At 34.2% G+C, this 18,029-nt stretch overlaps 2 protein-coding genes across 7 annotated transcripts in view; one reads left to right on the plus strand and one right to left on the minus strand.

Annotated features, from left to right (window-relative positions):
- LOC128187314 (nitric oxide synthase, salivary gland-like) overlaps positions 1 to 13,770 on the plus strand; it is a 46,813-nt gene extending 33,043 nt beyond the window's left edge. For 3 of the 4 annotated variants that reach the window (XM_052857712.1, XM_052857713.1, XM_052857714.1), the window contains 23 exons: positions 1,642 to 1,804; positions 1,944 to 2,035; positions 2,142 to 2,283; positions 2,409 to 2,548; positions 3,539 to 3,713; positions 4,257 to 4,358; positions 5,061 to 5,255; positions 5,483 to 5,580; positions 5,690 to 5,834; positions 6,061 to 6,165; positions 6,347 to 6,396; positions 9,363 to 9,663; positions 10,150 to 10,288; positions 10,413 to 10,491; positions 10,584 to 10,777; positions 10,872 to 11,041; positions 11,185 to 11,395; positions 11,534 to 11,621; positions 11,718 to 11,851; positions 11,961 to 12,118; positions 12,277 to 12,468; positions 12,616 to 12,771; positions 13,342 to 13,770. In XM_052857712.1, coding sequence (XP_052713672.1) covers positions 1,642 to 1,804; positions 1,944 to 2,035; positions 2,142 to 2,283; positions 2,409 to 2,548; positions 3,539 to 3,713; positions 4,257 to 4,358; positions 5,061 to 5,255; positions 5,483 to 5,580; positions 5,690 to 5,834; positions 6,061 to 6,165; positions 6,347 to 6,396; positions 9,363 to 9,663; positions 10,150 to 10,288; positions 10,413 to 10,491; positions 10,584 to 10,777; positions 10,872 to 11,041; positions 11,185 to 11,395; positions 11,534 to 11,621; positions 11,718 to 11,851; positions 11,961 to 12,118; positions 12,277 to 12,468; positions 12,616 to 12,771; positions 13,342 to 13,458 — 3,346 coding nt within the window. In that variant the 3' untranslated portion in view covers positions 13,459 to 13,770. Of the gene's footprint in view, positions 1 to 1,641; positions 1,805 to 1,943; positions 2,036 to 2,141; positions 2,284 to 2,408; positions 2,549 to 3,538; positions 3,714 to 4,256; positions 4,359 to 5,060; positions 5,256 to 5,482; positions 5,581 to 5,689; positions 5,835 to 6,060; positions 6,166 to 6,346; positions 6,397 to 9,362; positions 9,664 to 10,149; positions 10,289 to 10,412; positions 10,492 to 10,583; positions 10,778 to 10,871; positions 11,042 to 11,184; positions 11,396 to 11,533; positions 11,622 to 11,717; positions 11,852 to 11,960; positions 12,119 to 12,276; positions 12,469 to 12,615; positions 12,772 to 12,892; positions 12,911 to 13,341 lie in introns of all 4 variants that reach the window. The other variant, XM_052857715.1, reaches the window with a different exon arrangement.
- A 555-nt stretch (positions 13,771 to 14,325) lies between these two features.
- Positions 14,326 to 18,000, minus strand: LOC128187315 (2-oxoglutarate and iron-dependent oxygenase domain-containing protein 2-like). Of its 3 annotated transcripts, XM_052857716.1 has the most exons (7): positions 17,740 to 17,999; positions 17,177 to 17,233; positions 16,604 to 16,714; positions 16,404 to 16,506; positions 16,102 to 16,226; positions 14,751 to 15,294; positions 14,326 to 14,544 (listed from the first exon to the last, which is right to left on the minus strand). In XM_052857716.1, exons 1-6 carry the CDS (start codon positions 17,851 to 17,853, stop codon positions 14,770 to 14,772), a joined length of 1,035 nt encoding a protein of 344 aa, XP_052713676.1. In that variant the 5' UTR covers positions 17,854 to 17,999; the 3' UTR covers positions 14,326 to 14,544; positions 14,751 to 14,769. The 3 variants fall into 3 exon arrangements, with proteins under 3 accessions (XP_052713676.1, XP_052713677.1, XP_052713678.1); XM_052857717.1 differs by lacking the exon at positions 16,604 to 16,714 and having other exon boundaries at positions 14,326 to 15,294; positions 17,740 to 18,000; XM_052857718.1 differs by lacking the exons at positions 16,604 to 16,714; positions 17,177 to 17,233 and having other exon boundaries at positions 14,326 to 15,294; positions 17,740 to 18,000.
- Positions 18,001 to 18,029: the final 29 nt, after the last annotated feature.

Here is an 18,029-nt window from a genome sequence, read left to right on the forward strand (position 1 = left end):
GACATTTGTCGATATTTATGTGGATTAAAGTAACTATCTACATGTATATAATGACACCGTATTTTATTGTTTATTTTGATAAATAAAACGTCACAACATGGAGGTGTCCCATCCCACATTAATATCGACAGGTGTCCAATGCCACTGTAAAAAAGGTTTTACCTATTTGTATTACAATTTTAATAGTTTTAACAGGAAATTGTTGAGATGGTGCCTCAAAACAAATTTAACAATGTCCGTTACAGATTCTTGCTAACTTAAATTTGAACAAAACAATTTTGATTATCAAGAATCTAAAATTTTGTTAAGGACAATAGTCGCATTAAAATATAAAGGTCCAGTAACATATGGTGCTTGATTTTGCGTGATACCTTGTAAAGACAATGATAGAAGGAAATCAAGCATCGTGCTTTCCTCACTTATAAACAATTTGCATGCTCCGGGATTCAAACTGAAAAGAATCCAAATAAAAAAGACACAGGAATACACCCAACATAGAATAAATCGATCTTTGAAAACAGATGTCTTAACAAATTCGAATTAGTTTTTCTCGTTGATAATTTATAATTGTTGAACACCTGTCGAAAAGAATGCTATTGTTTATGAGACAGAGAATATGTATCATGTGTTAAGTGGGAAGACTTAGATAATGTACTAATACGATTATTGTAAAGAGGATAGCGTTACACGTAAAACAACTTCTGAAGATACAGTCGATAGGATGGTGTGACATCCGACTTTATATTCGGTTTTATGAATTAAATCAATTTAGTTATTCATTAAAATACAAACATAAACACAAAATGTTTAAAACTTTAGATCTGCAATACAAAAGATTAACAATGGTAGAAACCATAATCTATAATTGTTTAACACCTACCAAAAAGAATTATGTTTTTTATGACATAAAGAATATGTAACATATTTGACGTGGGGGGATTTTTTTTTCATTTTGAAACATTTTTACAAATTCACATGTATGGTACAAATAAATAAATAAATAGATAACATACTTAGTAATATTTTGTAAAAGAGTTGTCAGTTATCTATAAGAGAAAGAAAGAAAAAGAGAGAAAGACAGACAAGCAATCACATCATGTACATCATACAGCTATGTAGATTTATACATATCATTATAGTTGTAATGTATTTTGGGTTCATAGTGACCACAATATCATATGATACAATGCCATATTGACAATATTATATTGTACCATTTGTACAAAATTGTATTTTATAGTAGCGTATTGACAAGTAGTATATTATACAATACAGTATGAAATTGACGTATACTATGATACAAAATTGTATCATACGATATCATGTGATATTGTGTCAAACCACAATGTAATATACAGTATTTCAACATAGACCATAAACTATGATTTTCATATTATATCAAAAAGATGGTCTCATAAAGGTACATGTAATACCTGCCTTGATGAGCCCTAGAATCTTTCATTTCCTATGTTTCGTTTTATGAATTAGATCAAATTAGTTATTCATGAAGATATATACATAAATTCAAATTTTCAAAAACTTTAGATCTGCATCATAAAAAATTAAAATTGGAACAAAACATATCTTTCGTCCGCAAATATTTGCATAAAGTACAAAAAAATATATATAATTTTTTCTTAGAGTTAATTCCCAAATGTACCACAAAAGACTTGAAGAGGTAGTAGCGTCTATTGAGAAGACTGGCACATATGAGCTTACGTCCAGTGAATTGACTTATGGCGCTAAACTTGCTTGGCGAAACGCTCCAAGATGTATAGGGCGAATTCAGTGGAATAAATTACAGGTAAAGCGACAGCTTTGTTAGCAAGTCTTTACTGCGTACCCCGAGTTTTGTGAGTATTCCATTTACTACTAGCATAGTTACTGTAGTCTTAAAGAAAAATAAATTAATTTGAACACATATTCTCCATTTCGTGTATCAGGTCTTTGATGCCAGGCATATAACAACTGCCCGAGGAATGTTTGAAGCCATATGCAATCACATAAAATACGGAACCAATAAAGGCAACATTAGGTTGGTATTTTGAATCCTCGCTCTGTCCTTAAGGGGCTTACAATAAGCTGCAATAATGGACTTCCCCGACAGAAATGATTATAGATTACTGATATATCTTTTAAAGGTCTGCAATAACTATCTTCCCTCCAAGAACTGACGGGAAACATGACTTCCGGGTGTGGAATGCGCAGTTGATTCGGTACGCCGGGTACAAGCAGCCAGACGGTTCCGTTATTGGAGACCCCGCCAATGTGGAGTTTACAGAGGTAAAATTTCAGGGAAGATAACTCCGAACGAAGACAGCCCTTAATGTATTGCTTTTAAGAGGACTATTTTCCTTAGCATAAAATGAGCAGAATTGGCCTATTAAGGCAAGTGCTGTGCTTTGCAGGTTTGTCAGAAGATGGGCTGGAAAGGAAAAGAGGGCATGTGGGACGTGTTGCCACTGGTTCTACAAGCTAACGGGATGGACCCAGAAATGTTTGAAATCCCTCAAGATTTAATCCTGGAGATTCCTATTAAACACCCAAAGTAAGACATGTCACTGCATGTCAAGTTCTGTGACAAACAATTATACAGAAAAGATACAGAAATAAAATTATAACGTCAACAATATCGATAATATTATCATGAAAATTTCACAAAAGGGTAAAGCTACTTGGTCCGATTTATTTGTTATTACAGTATCAAAATGTTTTCCATACAAACCATTTATCTAAGAAAGATATGGACTTTCTCCTATTTACACCAGCAGAATCAGTCTCTTTTCAAAGTTAGAAATATTCAAAGTAAATAAAAATAATTTCTTTTTGGGCAAACGAAAAAACAAACCAAAATGCATCACGGGAATGTTTAGAAAAAGAAACCGTTTGGTTTCGTCCCCCGAATGATTGAGGTCATTCAACCCGCATGCTATGCATCAATTGTAAAGAAAGCAAACTTCAGAAATATTAGCAACAAAACGTACACATGTTTATTTGCAATTTGTCTGATCATTTCGACCTTTACTCAAAGCGATTACAAAGTCGTAATACAACCATATCCGTCTCCTCGTCAGGGGTGAAATTTAACATGAGGCGAAATAACGCGTAACCCTTTTATGTCGTTTGTTTTGTTAGCAAATTTTGTACGTATTTTTCTTCGTTGAAATTCGGCTTAATTGACTTGGAAAACTACTATTATGTCTATTATCATACATATACTTAGCATAACCATCGTATAAAAGCGTGCATAAAATTTGATATAAAATCGGACCAAGCAGCTTTAAGAGTATCTACTTTTTGTCAATTGACATAATTTTAAACCAAGAAATATCAACACTTAGTCAAACTAGTGTCACTTATCAGTTTTAAATTGCAAAACATGAAAAAGTCAACACATTTTACAGAATAAATTTTGCAATCTACTGCAAAAGATAAATTTGACAATTTATTAAGTCTTGGGCTTCTACATGTATATCATAATGCACGAATCATTTTGTACATCCGAGACAAATCCAGTACTGTTTGAATGTTTCAATAGGTTTCCCTGGCTGGCAGAGATGGGGATTCGTTGGTACGGCCTGCCCGCCGTGTCCTGCATTATGTTTGACTGTGGAGGGCTAGAGTTCACGGCGGCCCCTTTTAACGGCTGGTTCATGGGGACTGAGATAGGGGCCCGGGATCTCTGCGACATACAAAGATACAATTTACTCAAGGCAGGCTTTTAAATCTTAAGCTTTAGTAGTTATTGAGTTATTGACATCTTTCTATAACCGGATCTGTTATAAAATTATCAATGCGGCGTGTTAAGTTCATTGCATGATTGACTATAAATGAACTCACTGTTGCAATGGATTTAATTTAACGGTTTATCTATCTTGGTTTTAAATTGTGGCATTTTTTACATTGGCGTAATACATGTTACTTAAGGTTATGTTGCTTAACTATGATCTTAATACAATTTCTTTTAAATGGAATGCCATGGGCTAGCTTGTTAAATATTGAAGAAAAAATCATGCATTTGTCAGGTAATCGACTACATTAGCTTCATCAAAGTGAATTTTAAATGAGTTGGTACAGCACATGGATTTATCAATTGAAAATCGTGTTATCATTCTATTTTTGAATCATATTTACACGTAGGGTTCATTGTTAAGAAAAGTTTCAGGTGAAGAAAAAATATCTTGATATAAGACCACTTATAATTTGCAGTATTAGAAAGAAATGACTTAAATATTAATTATATTATTAATTTACAGCCCATTGCTGAAAAGATGGGTTTGGATACCAAGAAGAGCTCTTCACTGTGGAAGGACCGAGCGCTGGTTGAAATTAACATAGCCGTGCTGTATAGTTATCAGGTGTTGTAACCTAGTTGCCCCAAATACTTACCACCCCATTCAATTAAATTCATAACCAATCACCTGTGATGTGTCGGGTCCTTATGCCTTTTTGTGTGTTTATGTTTTTAATGTGAGTTAATGGTCCGTAAGAAAGTCAACAGCTCTGTAAGGCAGTATACATGTATTATCTTGAGTGAAAAAAATATTGTTGTTTGACATACCGGTAGTTTGATTAATAAAGACAGAAATTCTCCCAAACAAACAACAAATCGGATATCTTTTGCCAGAAGCGACTTTGATAACTATCAAAGGATTCTATAATCCTCGTTAAAGTCATACGACACCCTTTGAGTATAGATTAAACTACTTTTAGTTATGTTTTGATATTTTGTTGAATTGATATCTTAAACATTCCATGCATTATTCAAATGAAAGAAAGTATCCGGAAGTGATGGCCCAGCCATCTTTAAACACTGTTTTTGATCCTTTTATCCAGCTCCATAATCTCTTTACTTTGCTTACTTGTTCATATTTGTCATTGTATCGTCTGTGATCTTATTCAGATCGGCAATCTCTTTATTCAATCAGGAATCTTTTTTATTCAATCAGGAATCTTTTTATTCAATCAGCAATATTTTTCATTCATATCGGCCATCTTTATACATTGCTATCTATATGTAAATCTGCCTTCTTTATACATTGTTTATTTTCTTTTTTTAGCAAATGGGCGTGACCATCACGGACCACCACGCGGCCTCCGAGTCGTTCATGAAGCACATGGAGAACGAGCAGAAGGCGCGGGGAGGGTGCCCCGCGGACTGGGTCTGGATAGTGCCGCCTATGAGCGGCTCCCTCACCGAGGTGTTCCACCAGGAAATGCTTCTCTACAAACTGAAACCTTCCTACGAATACATGGTCAGCTGATTGCAACTCTCCATTAAGTCACATAAAGCCCCCACCTCATGATGATTAGTAAAGCAATCGTCTATGGTGCTATTATCAAGCGATGTCGATACGCATCAAAACTTTTGAAATTTGTAAAATGCGCGACAAGGTTTTCATAAATTAAATGAGAACATTTTCACCTTCATTATATCAAATTCTAACTCATAATTTTTCAATGTCATTTCTCCCTTTGATAGGACGATCCGTGGAAGACACATATTTGGAAGAAAGATCGAGACAGGAAGGTCTCCGCCGACAGACCCAAGCGCAAGTTCGGATTCCGGGAACTCGCCAGGTTCACTCTTTATTTATGTCATTTTTTTACCACATGAATAAGCATAAATGTATTCTCAATATATGTACATGGAATTCTTAATTCTACTTTACTCATTACTACTTTCCAGGGCAGTAAAATTTTCGGCTAAGCTGATGGGAAAAGCTCTGGCAAGGCGAGTAAAGTGTACGATACTCTATGCTACGGAGACTGGAAAATCCGAGAGGTTCGCTCGATCTCTGTGTGAAATATTCAAACACGCCTTCGATGCCAAGGTAAGAACTATATACTCATATCACTCATTTTATACATTCAATCACACATAGTATGGCAATGTGAAATCATGAGCTTGACTTATTTCACAAAATCAGTAGATTTTTATTGGTGATAGAGATTTTATTGACAATATTTGATGCTCTGATAGAAAGAAGAAACAAACAAAACGACAAAAGCACCTTACCTTAACATAGTTATAAAATACAAGTCAACCTTGACCTACAGGTGTTGAACATGGAGGAGTATGACCCTATCTACCTGGAGCATGAGCAGCTCCTCCTGGTGGTGACCAGTACCTTTGGAAACGGAGACCCCCCGGAAAATGGCGAGGTATGGATCTCAACGACCACTGAACCTACACTGAACTTTACTGAACATCAGAGTTGTATTCGTGTTTGACTTTAGCGCCACAGTTAAGCCAAAAATGAATTGAAACCCTTTAATATCATGGAAATACATTTCTATTGCGCAGGGAATATGAGTGTAGGTCTTGTTTTTTTTTCCATTTCAGGCATTTGCAAAGAGTCTACATGAGATGAAAACTCCACACAACACTCAAAAGTAAGCAGTGCTTGGCAACAAGCAGTAATTAATATCTCAGAACAGTTGAACAGTTTATTTTATCTCTTTGGTTGTAATTTACAACATAGAGAATATGACAAACATATACACAGTATATACTTTATGCGTGAGTAGAGAAAAAAAGTAAACAATTATAATGGTTCTCTACAAAATATATATGAAGCATTAAAGTACAATTTTTTTTATGTAGATTAATAACCAGGAGGTTTAGCCTTCTTGTTAACAATACTTATAAATTTACATAACTTGCTTAATAAGCTCACATTGTTTGAGGAAAAAAGCTCTTTAAATTTACAATAATTGGTCTAAAAAGATAAAATTGGTATATACTTCTCTCTTTCGTTTTTCAACACAGTGCAACACAAAATATAGTAAAATTCATCTCCAATGTCTCTGTTACATAATTTACATAACCTGTTACTTCTTTCTATGTCATTCCATCTACCAGTTTCAATAGGTAATTTATGGTTTGAAGTTCGAAATCTAGCTAAAACTTGTTTCATATAATTACTTAAATTACAATTAACATACGGTTGGCATCTAAATTCTAAATTAGTAAACAACTTATATATAACACCTTTTGAAGAATTATTGCAGATTGATTCCCAGTTTTGTTGAAACTGATCTGTTAGTTTTTGTTTTAAGCTTTTGATTAGCCAATCATGATTAACTACTTGGTTATTCATCCGAATATTACTGTACCCACTGTCATCTAAAATGAATTTCAAGTTTTTTAGCCATTTGGAGTCTTTACCATTCACATATTTAGCATAAAGTAAACTATACATTATGTAACAATATTTTGACTGTTTTCCATGAATAATTGTTAACCAATATGCAATAATTCTTGTCTTGATGTGTACAATTAATGGTACTCTCCCTAATTCTCCATGTATCGTGTAATTTGTAGTAGAAGACTTAAAGTGAAAAAGTAGTTTACAAAATTTAACATGTATTCTTTCTATTATATCAACATTACTATATCCCCATACCTCACAACCATATAACAGTATAGGAACTACGATCTTATCAAACAAATGCAACTGATCATCTAAAGAAAGATCCAGTTGATTACCTTTTTTTAGAATCCCATACATAGCTTTAGTAGCTCTTTCAGTTGCATATTTTTTTGTCTGAATAAAGGAACCTGATGATGAAAATATAACTCCAAGATATTTAAAGTTTTTTACAATTTCAACTTCTTCACCATTGTAATAAAAAACATTATTTTTCATCCGCCCCTTTGTAAAAATAACTATTTTTGTTTTTTTAATATTAACTTCAAGTTTCCATTTTTGACAATATAATAGGAAACTATTAAGTTGGTTTTGAAGATCTTCAGGTGTTTCTGAGAGTAAAACTGTATCATCAGCATACAAAATAATCAACAATCTTAACAATATCCCAAGCTCATATTCAATTTCATATGATATTGTAGAAACACCAGTATTGTTAGTTGTTATCAAAAAAGATTCTAGGCCTACATCATTAAGAAATAAAGCAAACAAAAATGGTGATAAATTTTCCCCTTGACGCACTCCTATTCTGCATGGAAAATATTCAGAAAAATTATTATTTACAGCAATTCTCGACTTACATTCAAAATAAATCTTAACTATTACATCAAAGCATTTTCCAGTAATACCATTTTGTATAAGCTTCTGCCATAGTCCTACTCTCCATACATTGTCAAAAGCAGCTTTAAAATCTATAAATGCACAATAAATTTTCTTTTTTAACATCAAAGATAATTCAATCGAAGAATGTAAAGTAAATATATCATCTATAGTAGAATAATTTGATCTGAAACCACCATGATTCTCATTCAAAATATTTTGTTGGTCGGCATACGTGTTCAATCGTTTGGACAATATAGATGTATATAATTTACCCACGCAACTAAGAAGGGTAATTGGTCTATAATTTTCTGGGAGATTATCATCACCTTTGTTTTTATAAATAGGCAGGGTATTACCCACAACCCAAGCTTCAGGTAATATTGCAGTTTCAAACACAACATTAAATACAAATGTAATCTAACATAAATGGGCAACATAAGACTGGCTGAAGATTTGATATATTCATTAAAAATACAATCGCTTCCAGCACTTTTATTATTTTTACAATTGGCATTAGCTTGTTTAACTTCTTCTTCAGTTATAACACCATCCAAATATTCATCTGCATCTGAGTCCACGGGTGGTACAAATTCGTTACTTTCTAAGTCACCCTTATTTATATTTTTAAAATATTCATAAAATTCATATTAACATTACATTTTTTATTCATTTTTTTATTTATTATTTTTCAGTAGTTTTTTTGGGGTCTTTGCTCTTAAGTTTTCTTATTTTTGTCATTATAGTTATTCTATACTGTTTCATGCTTTTGTCCATGATTTTCTTATAGTTACGTTCACTTTCCCGAACCTCGTCCTTGAATATGATTGACCCATACTTTCTATATAACCGTTTCGATCTTCGATATTTTTTACGGCTATAAAACATTCCGTGTTAAACCAGTCCTTTGTTTTCTTTGGTTTTTTACTATGATTATGATTAATTTTAGATGTGCCAAATGTTTTTGAGCGGAGTTTAAAAGTAAATTAGCAGCGTTTGTAAAGATATCATCTACATGTTTTTGCTTAAATTGTTAACATCAATAGTATTTAGAGAGGATAGAACTCTCTCATAGTGCATGAACCTTAAGACCAAAAAGGCCGATTATACTAATTATTCCTCTAATCATGTGTTATCCAATATTACGGTATCATTAGAAATACTTAGCGTATAGAATTCACTAATAACGAAGTGAAAAATATTGTTGAGTATAGTGATGCAAATATATCTTATGACCCTTCTCTCTATCTCTCTCTCTCTCTCTCGTCTTTTTTGTGTATAATTTCATAAACAATTAAGTCTGATACATGTTTATCTTTTTTAATGCAGTGGGGAACCTTTGTCCATGTCGTACTTCAAGATGAGTACCCCGAGTGAGTCAGACGACAAAGGTGATACGTCACCAGATACGACGGGAAATCTGGACGCAGACGATGGGCCTCTGGCCAATGTTCACTATTCGGTGTTTGGCCTCGGCTCCAGAGCATATCCGAATTTCTGTGCCTTCGCCCACTTTGTAGACAACATGATCAACTCTTTAGGAGGAATGAGAATTAATAAGATGATGGAGGGGGATGAACTTTGTGGACAAGAGGAGTCTTTCCGGCAATGGGCAGAGGAAACGTTTAAGGTATCCAGTAGGGATTACATATAATTGTATTAATATTTCCTATCGAAACATTTGTTTATTCTTATGTGTTTCATTATGAAGGCAGTGGGCAATGGCAAACTTTCAAAGCCTAAAGTTAGCGAAATGTGTTACTGAGTATTTTTTACTGCAATGTCTGTGCTTACTGTGATTTCAAATAAAGCAAAAACTATACCAATCAAGCACGAACAAAATAGTTCATTAAGAGTAATCTGCAAAAGTATAAACTTTACATTTGCACCGTGAGCCATTAAGTAGAACACATATTTTTAACAAACGACTTATTGTATGGCAGTGGTTTATTTCTCCCTTCGCTGATTCAGTCGGATGTTCAAAAGCGGGTAAATGACACTGAAGATTGCCATATTTAGTCTCAATTCTGTTCACAAACTAGTCATTTAGATAAAAAAGGGAGAATTTACTCAGTGGATGTGAATATTTGATATTTGACTTTTTCTCTATCATCAGACTGCTTGCGAAACATTCTGTGTCGGGGACGATAGCAGCATCAGTGAGGCGACCAGTTCCCTGTCCAAAACAGACTTCACCTGGTCCCCAGGCAAATTCAGACTCACCCCGGCAGACAAAGAGCCGAAAATAACAGAAGGTACACACATGACTAATAACAAGCACAGGATTGTTCTATTGTCTCTTTTGAAATACTTATCTTCCTCGATTTGGCCAATTTTATTAGATATTTCCGAAATGTTCGATTCTTTTGTCTTGAATAGCTTTGTCCAAAGTACACAACAAAACTGTGCTGCCCTGTAAGCTGATCGAGAGAACACAATTACAATCACAGAATTCAAGGTAAGAATCCATGTCAAAGAAGCAAAGACAAACGAAGACATCTATACAGCATACATAATGGTTCTGGTTTACCTAACTTTACAATTTTGCAGCCGACAGACAATCTTAATCAAACTGGACACCTATGGCGCCTCGGAGCTGGCCTATGTACCTGGTGATCACGTGGCCATTTTCCCCAAAAACTCGCCGGATATGGTAGAATCAATTCTAGCAAGACTTCATAACGCCCCTCCAGCGGATCAAATAATCAAAACAGAGATCCTGCAAGAAAAATCAACACCTCTTGGTAACTTATTACATTGGTGTATAGTTTAAAGCATGTTTTTAAGGCAAAAACAAACTCGAATGACTGTTATTGGCCTAAACTTTGCTTTATTTAGGTTCGTCAAAGATTTGGGAACAGGTGGAGAAAATTCCGATTTGTTCACTGCGCACGGCTTTCTCCCGGTACCTAGATATCACTACGCCCCCTAGTATCAACATGCTGAAGCAACTGGCGTCTCAAGCTACTTGGGAAAGTGATAAAGATAGGCTGGAAAACCTTGCAAATGTACTTGGATTATGACGTCATTTGATATAATTTTTATGGTGTTTGATTTAACTCTCTGTCTATCGGTCTAAGAGTATATACAGTCAACCTACCAGGTATTCCTTTTTTTTAAATTAATTAATCATTTAATGCCTTCTTAACAGGATATACACGCCTATGAAGACTGGAAGCATGAGAGGAACCCAAACTTGGTGGAAGTCTTTGAGGAGTTTCCTTCACTGCGAGTAAATCCCACGCTTCTGATGACACAACTTCCGCTGTTGCAGCAAAGATTCTACAGCATCAGTTCCTCACCAAAAGCATATCCCGGGGAAATTCATGCCACGGTCGCCGTCGTTAAATACAACACCATGGGTAGGTTCTTTCAAGATCTTTAAAATATCTTCATAAAAAACCCATCTGGCAATGGTAATATTTTTGGGTAATCATTGAAAGCAAGTACAGGTATATACAATTTAATACATAGGCCTACGGTATAATTTATCTTCGCAGGTGGTGTAGGGCCAGTGCATGAAGGCGTGTGCTCTTCCTGGTTGAACAAATGTGATATCGGAGAAACCATTCCTTGTGTGGTTAGAATGTAAGTACCAGGGTGGTAAAGGACCTTGTAACGTGTAACTTTATGGCAGACTAAATAAAAGGTGGAAATCTTTAATTGAATATCTTTAATTTTCAGGGCACCTAGTTTCCATCTTCCGGACGATTCAACTCTCCCCGTGGTCATGGTCGGTCCAGGGACCGGAATTGCACCATTCAGAAGCTTCTGGCAGCAACGTAAAATAGAGAGAGAAATGCTTCCTCCTCCAACGCGTGAGTAGGCTATTTTATGGGAATTTTTCATAGTCATGTACATGTTACAACGAATACAAAAAACACAAATATTTCGTTGATTAATTTTGAATGTATTTTCGTTATTTAGATGGAGAGAAGCAAGGATGGGGTGAGATGAGTCTGTACTTCGGCTGTAGGCAGTCTACCGTGGACCATATCTATGAGTCTGAATTAAACGCATGCGCAAAGGAAGGTGTCTTATCTCAGGTCAATGTTGCTTTATCGCGGGAGCCCGGAAAGAAAAAGGTTCGTTTCTTCTATTATAACACAACATTTAAAGCGAAACAATAAATTGGGATCGTTTTCTACATATACGTAGATCAGGTTCGAGAAGGTTGGAAGCATTCATAAAACATGTACAAGTATCGCAACTAAAACTTCACATGGACATGTATCTGTTTTAGGAATATGTTCAAGATCTACTGAAGAAAAACAGTCAACAAATTTTTGAAAGCATAATGAAGAAAGGTGGCCATTTTTTTGTTTGTGGTGACGTAGGCATGGCGTCAGATGTAACGACAACTTTGTCCAAAATAATCCAGGAGCACGGGAAGATGACCTCGGAGCAGGCTCAGTCGTACCTTTTGAAACTACGGGTAAAATCATCTACTGAATTCAAGATAAGAACCTTGAAATTACTCATTTTTTTATTTCGTCCATTTCACTTTGCGATTCTCTTGGAAACATGATTCTAGAAATCAAAATTTCTTTGATTTGTATTGTTTATGTTCATTATTTCATAGGAATCCAATCGTTTCCATGAAGACATCTTTGGTGTAACAGTAAAAGCGGAAGTGACGGATAAGGCACGTGATCAGGCAAAGAAAGCATGGAAGTACATCAACTCTACCAACAAATCCACGCGGACCGATGAAGTGGTCACCAGAATTCCTTCAGCGGTATGCTAGTTTTGATCAATTTACATGCCAAGTGTTCAATAAATTCTAATAGTAAAAGTTTGTGCAAAATATCCTTTGTGATCATCGTTATTCAAACCACTTCTATGTTAATCTATTGAAGTCGTCTGAGGAAAAATAGGTAATCAATTATGCTGGTTCTACTTTCTTAGACCAACAGAATATCTAATTTTATATATTTCTCTGAAGTTTTGCTTATAATTATCCTCTTATATTTTATGATCAGTTGGTATTTATTATTCCTAAATCTTTGCATGCTAATATCAGCCACTAATTTACACTTACGGCTAGAAACTTTTATCTTTTTTTTTTAGAATCATATATTTTCTTTATATACATTTATTTTTATTAATTCCCTTATATTTTGATGCTGTATATATAAACTATATACAAGATTCCTAGTTTATGTTGTGAATTGATAAAATAAACTTAAATAATATATCAAAATTACTTTTGAAACTGGTTTGGGGGGGGGGTCTCATGACCTTAACGGTTAAAAATATAAATATCATACGACCATATAAAAAAAATTTCGACACGTTTTCATTACAGGAAATCCTGATACAGAACCGGAAGCGCCGACCGCCCTCAAGGAATCGGTCCCACAACGTGTACTCGGAGGGGGTGCCGCTGTACGACAGTTCAGACTCCCTGTCCCCCGAGCACTGACCGGTCATATATATCAATCATAGACATTGGATAATTTAAATATATATTGCTTGTTGTTTAATTAGTCGATTTCTATTCATTATTTTCCATTTTGAGGACGTTATTGATGCATTGTTTATATTTTACAAACTTTTATCACTTTTTACGGATTACCTGTACTGTAATTTTAATTTGTTGGTTACTTGTTTTTCTGGGTTTCCCTTTACATATAAAGTTTATGTACATTTTATGCATTATCTTCTTTTCCTCACTGCCGTTTGTATTATGAATTATGATAATGTTAATTATATTATGAAAATTTATATCTTGTAATTTGTAAAGATGAGAAAAAAATTGGCGACCATAGAAATTGCATATAATTATAAAGCAACTAATTTTGATCTACGATTACCATATTTACGGAAAACCATGCAATACTTGTATTAAACAATTCCGAAAATGTTACAGTGTTTCTTCCCTGTTAGCTTCAAATCCACACGTATCTTGTATATATAAAGCACTGATCTTATCTATATGTTTTAAAATTCATAGAATTTTAATTTATCTATAACCATTTAAAATTCTTTGAATTTTAAAAAACTTTAATGAAACAAGGAGACTGGATAAGATCTAGCCTTGCGTGCTGAATGTATTAAGTAAATATGTACATCCATTGAAGGCCAGAAGTCGGATATATAACGAACCAGTTTATTATTTCCAACAGTAAATTTTCTAGAACAAATAATTAACCAGTGTCTACAATTTCGGTGCATCTTGTTTTCCAGGTTCTCCAGTTGTCTTACTTTGGCCATAAATATTGAATACATCTTTTAAACTTTACCCATAAACCCAGCATGAGTGGAAATAGAAATTATAATCAACAAAATAATGGGTCATATATTTATCATTGTTCTAAAAATTAAATAATCTGAATTGGTAAGATGAATAAATAAATAAAAATGAATTAATCTGAAAAATTGTTTTTCATGATACTGAAACAGTTTCAATGATTCCTTGAGCAATATTGACTTTGCTGTCGAGGACCGGTAAAGAAGGATATTCTAGTTTGCAGGAGAGATAACTGTTTCAGCGATATATATCATCCAACTGAAAAAAAAACCAATCAAATAATGTTGGAAATGACGGGCATAATTATACAAAGTTTAAGTCTGAAGCAGAAAAAAAGTTCATCGTACATGTATATCATTGCATTGATAGCGAGGGAATAAAAATCAGGACGTTTCCTGTGTTAAACACATCGTTTAGTCATTTACTATATTGAAAGACATATTAGATGTGAGTGTGATACATACTTTAACATATTATATCAAATCAAACAGTACAAACATCTACTGTTTCTGTCTGTTTTGTAAATCCGTCCCCAAATCCGACAGTCGGAACTAGATCTGGTTCCTCAAAACACATGGGACAGCACGCGTTTCTAACTGCCGAGGATCGCATCCAAATTATTAAGTTATACCGTTCCCCGCTAGTTATCGGTGAGGCCCCATGTCTGTGTTGTCCTCTATGCAGCAGCGCTATAGATGGCACGTGCGAGATCTCAGTAAATCTCGCATTTTGGTTGGAAGTCTCACGAGGTCTGAACATGTCACCGAAGTACAACTCGCCGCCAGTGAAAGTTTTCCCTAGTGACACATTCAAAGTAATCTCCGCATTGTCGTAGTGATAATTCAGGTCCGTGTCTTGACCTAGTTTGTACTTGACCACGAACGCTTTGTGGGAGTCCAGGAAAGCCCCTCCCCAGTCAGGGTACATCAGGGAGGTGATGGCGGCAATGTAGTGCTCGCGCAATGGCGTCAGAAAGTCCTCGTCAAACCCCAGCTCATTCAGCAACACCTGGATGATTCAAAGATATCGAAGTATTACAACATGCTTACATTCCAGGAACAGAGAAATGTAATGATCCAAAACACGTTTTGCCTTTCTACGTGGATAGAACATAGCCCCTAGCGAGAGTTGAATGGCAAAATATGAGTTTACTTTCCACTGTTCAAGAGTTGTTGTTTTTTACTCGATAACTATTCTAAAAACTGTTTCCGTAAACTTGTTCTTGTCATCACTTTCGTCCGCTTCGGATCTGCAGATATCAACTTTTCAATATCCTAAATTTCTGGCTTACTGAAGATTCCGAAGAATTAATTTCCGCGTAAAATCGCGAGAAGCAACCGTCGTGGATTTTAAAATCCTCGCTTTTATTTTTCAGACAGTTATGAACAGTATGACATAATAACAAAAATTGGTGAATGCAGTTTCATATTCTCGCGATTTAATACCAAAAAATTAAGCACTCGCGTAAATTAAGAATTTTACAGTACTAGTATGTTCCTCACACTCAAGTTTTGTATAAAGATACGCTGTTATAAAAACTCAACATAAAAATTCTTGAAGACAGCAGAAGACAAGGTGATGAATAAGTATACATATTTCTGTAGTTTGTAACATAAAAACAGAGGCATTTGTTCCTGGTTAAAGAATAAAATAATGTTGAATGCTCATATTTTTATGTTTTCTAAATTTTGAAACGCAATATAGTGAATTCGATACCTCTATAAAAAATTCTGTGATTCAAACACTATTGAATTATACAAATTTGAATAACATAATATATATTTTTAAATAAATTAATTTATGAATCTTCCTAACCCCGTATTTATTCATTGTGTTTGGCCTGCCTTTAGGACAATCGCTATCTTCAAAGTGTGATAGTTCTTCAACAAACAGGCGGCAGAACTCCTCCGTAAAAATAGGAAAGGTATACACTCTCTCGGCTGATTAAAATGGCAATGAAAATTTTTATCAACTGTGTATTGCCTAATATTAATAGCAACAATATTAATTAACCTTCGAGGATTAAATGAACATCATAGAAAACCAATCAAAATTTAAGAAAGTATAAATGTTAACTATCAATGTTAATAGTGATACATTTATACGTGGTCACTTACCCTTTTCCACTTTAATTCTGTCAAAGATCTCCTCAAGTGACGCCGATTTATTAGCTTTACATGCCTGGACTAGAGCTAAAAATTCAGATGCTAGGTACTCTTCCTACAGAGAAAAAGAGTTTATGGTAAAAGTACCTTAAACTTTATAATACCGTTGAAATACAGTCCTAGCAATTAAATTCTTCTAAGTTTGTGACAACCTTCAGATGATAGATTTCGGGATGCACGGGAGTGTAATGAGAGGAGATAACGTTCCTCCTTTTCAGACTCTCTTCTCCCAGATGTCGCCTTCTGCTGATTTCTTTCTGAATCTACGTTTAAATATTCACATACATGTACTTCATACACAGTTATATCCAATAATGTTATTGTTGTTTTCATCAGCTATCAACTGGTATTTATTGGCCTGTCCTACACTGGTTGTTGTGTTTGAATAGCTATCTTACAAAAATAGTTCAGAACACACGCGACGTTTTTCAGTTTTAGAAAATTTACCATCATGATAGATTATTTCTTCTTTAATTGAATATAAACATAGTAATCCCCAAATGTGCAGGGTGCTTTACCAGGCTATTTTTGGAGTTACATATGTACATTTTTTAACTGTTCTTATGATAGAAGGCAAAATGCATTAATTTTGAGTTTTTATTAATAAGTAAAAGAATACTGTCTATATATTTTCAGTCGAAACTATATTTCCAAATATATGAAAAAAAATATTATATAACATGAAAATATAAAATTTCACATTTTTTTTAAATCTAAAAACGTACCTCTCGACATGCTTCCCGGATTTTTTCTTCTGTATTACAACCACGTTTTCTCAATATCTTTAACATCAAGAAAAGACCAAAAATTGTCTAAATATATGGCACAATTTGAGATTCTACCCACCCAAAAAGAGGTACACTATAAAGGCGGAATCATACTCAGAATAGAGTAAAAAGAACAAATGAAGGGCAACGTTTATGGTAGAGTAAGGTAATATACACTTTGCAAATAAACTTGATAAAATCCATGCTTGACTTATCGTGACATCATATACATATGCTCCGACAATAACTTTAGGTGAAAAAAAAATCGGCATAAATCTACAAGAGAAACACCTTGAGCAAGCAAGTTTTATGCATATCTACAGTCATAAAAAAGTGTATAATTTTGTTTATCCATACGAGAAATTAATGTAATTTCATGCCCACACACAGGTACATTCAAATACATTGACAGGTACCAAGAAAGAATGATCAATTCATGAGCATTTTAGGACCTAAGATTGTGTAAGTGGCAAAAACTTGAATTTTTCAAATGTTTCAAAACTTTCTGTTTTTAATTTTACCTGTAAATAGTCATGCTTAAACTGCTCTTCATCCTTGTATGTCACATGCAAATTGTATTGTTTCAAAAAAATATTATTTGAGAAAAAACACCGACAAACGTAGTATGTCATCATTGAGTCAAAGTGAAAGTAGTAATTACATTTGTTAGCTCGAATGTAAACTATTTCGTTCTGCTGTAAAGATTGTTAGTTTATTAGTATTTTCTTTACCTTATGCCCAAATTAAGTTATTTTGATTATTCATAAAAGTGAAGTATTCAACTATCCAATTAAAAGTACAATATTCGTTA

This window comes from Crassostrea angulata, chromosome 6, assembly GCF_025612915.1.
Source record: "Crassostrea angulata isolate pt1a10 chromosome 6, ASM2561291v2, whole genome shotgun sequence".
In the NCBI taxonomy this organism is placed as follows: Eukaryota; Metazoa; Mollusca; class Bivalvia; order Ostreida; family Ostreidae; genus Magallana; species Magallana angulata.

Bases quoted from the DNA above. Each gene is read 5' to 3' on its own strand.
- LOC128187315 (XM_052857716.1), bottom strand. From the start codon at position 17,853: ATGATGACATACTACGTTTGTCGGTGTTTTTTCTCAAATAATATTTTT. The intron at 16,507-16,603 runs GTTGTCACAAAC...TTTTCTCTGTAG, and splicing joins CCGAAATCTATCATCTGAAG to GAAGAGTACCTAGCATCTGA. The intron at 16,227-16,403 runs GTAAGTGACCAC...CATTTTAATCAG, and splicing joins CAGAATTAAAGTGGAAAAGG to CCGAGAGAGTGTATACCTTT.